Here is a 7,116-nt window from a genome sequence, read left to right on the forward strand (position 1 = left end):
TAGTCCCATCTTTGATCTTCTACTCTTGGTTTTAGGCTTAATTATATTTTTAATGGTTTAAGTGTCATCACACACATGGAGCCTTGAAGTTCTTTTTGCAAATAATAGTTGTCTTGACAAGTGAGCGCTTGAAGAAATTTTTGAAGTGTCTCTTAAATCCTTAGGAATGACTTAATAATTCTTGTGTCGGCTTACAAAAATTATTACTAGTTTATATACATTTTTGATATATACCTGTGTTGTTTATTTTATAATTTATGTGTGAAGCTGGTTTTTTTACATGTCAAATAAAATTTTAACCAACTAACACTCCTAATTTTTCCTGAAATATTTGAAAGTTTAATATATTAAATTCGAGGTAGCATTAATAATAAAGTGGTAGGAAAAATACAACGAAATTGATTTTCTCTCTAAATATTTTGAATGAAAATTTTTCCACAGCAACACGCATAAGTGGTCAACCAACTAGTTTAGAGCAAAAGGAAGCAAAAAGAACTTGGACCAACATAATTAGTGATAACATAAAACATATTTTTCTCAAAGGGCTCTATTGGTAGAACACATAAAGTCTAGGGTCAGTTTCTTAAATTCACTCTGCTCGGTTAAAAAAAAGGGTTTTCAATAACCTAGAGAAACGTCGCTTAGTCGTGAACATAAAAATCATTCGGTAAAATTATAGTACTGCATAGTTGAAATGGCGTCGACCTTTACCGCAGAGCCGTCATCGGCGATGAAAGAATCTCCAAATTGGCTGGAAATGCCTGACGAAGTGATGGTAAATATATTCCAAAGATTGCCTACCATAGAAATACTCAACAGCGCAAGGAAAGTATGTACAGCTTGGCTGAAAATTTGCAAGTATCCGGCGATGTGGAAAGTCATTAATATGGTCAAACGGCATGCTAAAGATTGGGGCCTGGGAAAGGCGCTGACTATGGAACTAGTCGATCTCAGCTGTGGGGAACTGATCGATATCAGCATCGACTGGTTTGGCTCCGACGAACTCCTTGATCACATTGTGCAACGGTAAGTTTCTCCCCTTTCCCATTGCTATTCAGTTTCATAGTCATACTGCATAAAATAAAAATACGCATCATCAATTATGAAAAATAGGATTTATCCACCAAAAAGGAATCTGCGGAATACAAATATGGGGATAATTTATCATCTACATAATTTGTCTTGTATTTGGACTTATGAACAGCTCAAGAAACCTGAAACGTCTTTGTCTTGTGAATTGCTTCGGTATCACGGGTGGTGCATTGAGTCTTGCAGTCGAGAGGTTACCACAATTGGAGGAACTTCACCTTCTTAACACACGTATCAATGCACAAGCCGTTGAAGTAATTGGACGTAATTGCCCTCAGCTCAAATACTTCAAGATGAGTAAAGTGTTCAGTGAGAGCTTTGACGATCATGCCCTTGCCATTGCAGATAACATGCCTGAGTTACGTAATTTGGACGTATCTGACACTGAGCTGAAAAATGATGGACTTGAGGCCATTGTTAATGGATGCCCTCACCTCGAGTCCCTAGATGTTCGGATGTGTTATAACCTTGATCTTGGTGGGTCTTTAGGAAAGTTATGCCAGGAAAGGATCAAAGATTTTAAGCACAGCCCTACACAAAACCGCCCATTCTATCATCATATTTCTTATTTGGAAGATGACATGTATGATGACTTTTCAGAAAATGACTTCTTTGAAGACTGAAGACTTGTATGCGTTTTACTTTACTTTTGCTTCTGGCTTTGTGTCCGTATGTTGGTATCATTTTGTTTAATGTGGGTATGCTTTTGGTACATGTAACACTAGCTAGCTAGATTTTAAGACCCGAATTGACAAATCTTGAATGATTTACAACTTTATTTGCATCTATTTATTTTCCAAAAAAGGTTACCTTCATCTACATTTTGTCAAAACCTATGGGTGTGTTTGGTTTATGGATACGGGTAGAATTTGATTGAACTGAAATTCGACATTCCATTTCCTGGTGTGTTTGGTTGTCAAATGGAGGAAATTTAATTTCTGACTAAATCTTTTGGATTTTATTTTTGATGGATTTCATAATTTTTACGAGTGAGTGAAGGATTTAAAGTCAATTCTTTTTCACTTGTTATCAGGGGCGGAGCCAGAATTTTACAATAAATGGGGCTTACATCATAATAAGGTTAACCAATATTTTATTACCGGATAACGTAATATAATCAATAATTTAAAGGAAATTTTGAGATAAAAATTAATACATACTTTGAATATCTTAAAAAAAATAATATATGTATACCGACCGTGTCCAAATCAAAAATTTTAATGATAAAAAGCAATAGAAAAATTAAAAATAAACCTAAAAGTAATAATTAACTATTTTATCAATAATAAACATTAAAACTAACAAAAAAGTTATAAAAAATTATCATCCTAACAAAGTCAATAAAATAAATAAATCATAACTTATCATCCGATAAATATGACTTACATAACAAGAAAACACAAAAATATATAGATTATTAAATAAATGGTTTATAAAATATGATTTTATAAGACTTAATATCATCAACTTCTTATTATTTATTATCAATGTGTTAACAAAACAGTAAAAATGGTATAAGAAATGTTAGCTGTCAAAAAGCAATTATTTCAACGGTAAATCTTTTATTTTTAGGTAAATCTAGTCTATGTTGATAAAGGATATGCAACATTCAACCCTTGTTATTATGAAAATCAAAATAATATTTATGAATTTAGTCAAGGGGAGTAATGTATATAAATTGGAAAAGTTGAAGGGAGTAATGTATTAAATTGGAAAAGTTGAAGGGAGTAATGTATATAAATTAGAAATGTTGAGGGGGGCAAAGCACCTGCTTGCCCCTGTACTCCCTCCGCCATTGCTTGTTATCAGACCAATGTTCTTCTGTTATATGTATGTATATGTGTGCTTGTGTGCGCACGTATATTACAGAAAAGTCATGCATATGCAAAAAAAAATACGTTATAAGAAATTATCTAAAATCATAAGACCCCCAACACCCAAAATTGGAAGGACCTAATATATTGAGGGCGTAATTTGTGACCCCTTGAAGTAATATTTGCAATATTCTAATTTCAGATTACAGTGAGCCATGTATGTGATGGGGATTCTATGTTTCTCTTATGATGTATGTAGATAATGCTTTAGTCATAAATGAGTTTCTTAACAAAAAATGGAGCTAGGTACTGTGAGTTCTCTTCATATTTTGTTCAACCTTATAGACATTTAAGATTTTATATGAAGGACAATCTGGTAACTTAATCAACTTATTATGTCGGGTCTTAGTCTTACCAAACATTATACAAATAATATGTTCTGTACTATCATGTGTATGTATCTTGTGTACCATATGCTACCTAAATGAAGAATATCCATACAAGGTAAAATCATTAGAGTTATGTGCTTAAAAGAAGTTTCAACAAAGTGTATGAAAATATTGGACCTATAACCTATTTCATGCTTAATTATATACCTTATTATCACTATATTTAGCATCAAATATGTCAAATATTTTCATATAATTTGTTTGAACTTCTTCTACACCTATGCATAACCTCTAATGATTTTCCTCCACTTAGATAGTGTTTGGTACACAAGACAACACTGAACATTTTGTTTGTGTAGTATTTGGTAAGACCAAGACATGACAAAATGTGACAACCGTCAATTTTTGGTCAAGTCAAAGTCAACTAAAGTCAACAAGTCAAACCGGTCAACTCATCTAACCCTTGTATGTTAGGGTTTCCATTACGTTTCTTATTGTACAACTCGCAATCTTAATACAAAGTATCACTTAGGGTTTTCACGTATTCAGAAATTCTAAACTCTAATCAGGGCAAGTGATGAAACTATTCGATAAAACATTATTCCTTAACCCTCGGGGGCATATAACAATCATAACGAGACTTAGCGGGATGTACAAACCTTGCGTTACGAAGCCAAACACTCAAAAAGGTCGCAAACAAAATCTCTCTCAATCTCTTTCACTCTATCTCTCTCTATTTAAAATATCTCCCAAATCTCTATCTGTATGAGAAATCTCTCCAAGAATGTGAAATCTCTCCCAAATCTCTCTCTGTATGAGAAATCTCTCCAAGAATGGGAAATCTCTCCCAAATCTCTCTCTGTATGAGAAATCTCTTCAAGAATGTGAAATCTCTCCCAAATCTCTCTCTGTATGAGAAATCTCTCCAAGAATGTGAAATCTCTCCTAAATCTCTCTCTGTATGAGAAATCTCTCCAAGAATGGGAAATCTCTCCCAAATCTCTCTCTGTATGAGAAATCTCTCCAAGAATGAGAAATCTCTCCAAGAATGTGAAATCTCTCCCAAATTTCTCTCTGTATGAGAAATCTCTCAAAGTGTGTGAAATCTCTCCCAAATCTCTCTCAACTTTTTATAATCACTCGGGGCATCCCGACCCTTAATTTAGTCGAAAACTGCTCGAAAACGGAAGTTTACGCGAAAAACAGCTTTAAGGAGCCTAACCTCTTAAAGAGTTGAAACCTCTTAAGGAGCCGAACCCTCTTAGGAACCGAACCTCCCTTAAGGAACCGAAACCTCTTGAGAACCGAAACCACATTCCTGAACCGAACCTGCTAAGAGACCGAACTCACCCTTCGGTCCGAGATACTACCTTGGGGTCCGAGATGCGAAGCTGCTCAAGACCGAACCCTACTCTCGGTTCCCATCTACTTTCGGTTCTAATGGCTAAGGCCGAACCTCGCCTCCTGACTTCGGAAATTAGCATTTTCTTCCCGGTTTTTGACCCAATCTTCGTTTTAAGCTCGTTTTTCGTGATTTTAACGCGAGATTTTCACCAAAACTCGTAATTTAATATAAGAGACCCTAAATATTCATTTTTAATCATATTTTTGGGGGAAATCCTTGTCCAATAATAAAATATATTAAGTTAGATTTTGGGGTAGAGTGTTTGACTTTATCTAGAGTATGACACAAGCAACCTCCCCCATACCTTCATACCACAACCCTCAGTCACTATTCCCCCTACCTAGTCAACTATTTGTCTTTTGACACCCCTCCTCCAGCTGTAAAGGTTCACCAAAAGCTGAAAATCTTCTCTCTCCTCCCATTTCACTCACTTTTCACCAAAGAGCAAAACACATTCTCTCTCACTTCCTCTCACCAATAATTCGAGATTCAGGGCTGATCTTGAGCTCTCCACACACATTGGTAAGTAAATCTCTTCCCACACTTGATTTCCTTACACTTCTTCACTCAAATCATGAGTTCCTTACACAAATATCGTCATATTTGTTGTTAGATCTTCGAATCTTCAAGCATCATCTAAGTGTTCTTGAGTTGAACACTTCTTTTCTCCATCATCCGTCTACTGAAATCACTCGAGGTGAGTTCATACCCCTACATTTTCATGTTTTCTTCAAGTTTTAGGGGGGGAATACAAGTTAAAACACCAAAAACTTAACTAAACTCAAACAACAGCTTTCATCAGAAAAGTTGAGTCTTATTCACGGACTGTTTTGACTATCTTAAACTTAATATCTTTCAAAACTGTTTATTATGCAAATAGTTCAGGTTCATACCTTTAATTACTACTTGCACATCTCCATACAATTTTTCTACGATTTATGGTGATTTTTACAAAACTGCCTATCATTTCAGAAACGAATTCGGATCAGTCTGTGAATATGAACATTTTAACATAAGTTAAAGACTTCTAAAAATCATAATAAAAATTATGAATAAACTAGACACATTTTGTGAACTCTCAGATTTTACGGATTCAGTTTTCGACTTCGTATGATTTTTCTATGATTTTTCTAAAACAGTGCAGAAAGGTTAAAAACTAGTTAACAGCTTACAACTTTCATAACACTTTGTAGTATGTTGAGCAAAGTGTATAACCATAAGTTCTAAATATTGAATGTATTTTCTTGTTAGTTTATCATCATAACCTGAAATTTAGTCATTCATGATAAGGATTCTTCATTCATTTCGAACACATATAATAAACTATAATAAGCATAGTTTATGGATTTTTACTACATGAGAAAGGTTTTACTCTCAAAACAAATGAGTTTTTCATATACTACATAATAGTAATAGTTTATGGATTCATAGCACTAATGTATTTTCGTAAAAGGGTTCTTTTACATTACAAACGTTTTGGATAAACTATAATAGGTATAGTTTATGTTTCATTTACATTTCAAACTCATTTACCAAGGGGTTTTCAGTTTAGTTCACGTAAATCTGTTAATGAATAAATTTGTGAGACATTCGTTTCGTGTTACCTTCAAAGTAACAAAGTCAAAAGTCCTGTAAATTGTAACCAGAGTCTCTTGTAGGGAGAGGGTGATAGTTGTGTATAGATCTATATTGGGTCTGACAAACCCGCACCTGAGCTGCATGCAACAGCTAGACCGGCAGGTCTGAGGTGACAAGTGTCATTTAACTTGCGACGCCTGAAGAACGTCGTATTATGAGGCCGTCTGAGTCTTAGTATGGTTATAATAACTCACATGGGGTATTAACAAAACATAAGATTTACGGGTTTTACTTCTAAATTAAACGAGTTTATGTCGATTTAAACTTGCATGAATTACTTTAAGTATGGAAAAATACTTGTACATTTCGGTCGTGACTTTTAAGACTACATAACTTTTATAAGGAAAATATTGGATTTTCTTTGGAAACATATTTCTATTAGAACTACATTTCATCTAGAATTGTTAGACTTCAGCTATAATTGCTAAGTGTATATACTAGAGTTATATAAGAATCTAGTCACAATCGACTTAGAATTGGTGGGCCCGCCTTACTTCGTGTTCCTTGTTTGGTTGTGGACCTAGGACAGACCCATTATATTCGACGGTTATTCAACTTAAATATTATATAACTTATATACACTGAGTGATTATAGAAGGAACCTACGGGTCCTTCTAGGGTTCATTATCGCATAACATAAGAGCATTCACTTCACACTTAATAAAGAAAATATTGGATTTTCTGGAATCATACTCTATCGTTTTTACAAGGAAAACGGCTTTTTCCTCAAACAAAACTCTTATGAACTCACCAACTTAATTATTGACACTTTTTCAAAACT

At 34.2% G+C, this 7,116-nt stretch overlaps 1 protein-coding gene across 1 annotated transcript; it reads left to right on the top strand.

Annotated features, from left to right (window-relative positions):
* The first annotated feature begins 609 nt into the window (after window positions 1-609).
* LOC145126072 (putative F-box/LRR-repeat protein 23) lies at window positions 610-1,781 on the top strand. The gene is made up of 2 exons (XM_079061477.1): window positions 610-1,026; window positions 1,205-1,781. Exons 1-2 carry the CDS (start codon window positions 695-697, stop codon window positions 1,710-1,712), a joined length of 840 nt encoding a protein of 279 aa, XP_078917603.1. The 5' UTR covers window positions 610-694; the 3' UTR covers window positions 1,713-1,781.
* The last annotated feature ends 5,335 nt before the right edge of the window (window positions 1,782-7,116 follow it).

This window comes from Lactuca virosa, chromosome 7 (genome assembly GCF_052849685.1).
Source record: "Lactuca virosa cultivar CGN04683 chromosome 7, Lactuca_virosa_CGN04683_v6, whole genome shotgun sequence".
Lineage (NCBI taxonomy): Eukaryota > Viridiplantae > Streptophyta > Magnoliopsida > Asterales > Asteraceae > Lactuca > Lactuca virosa.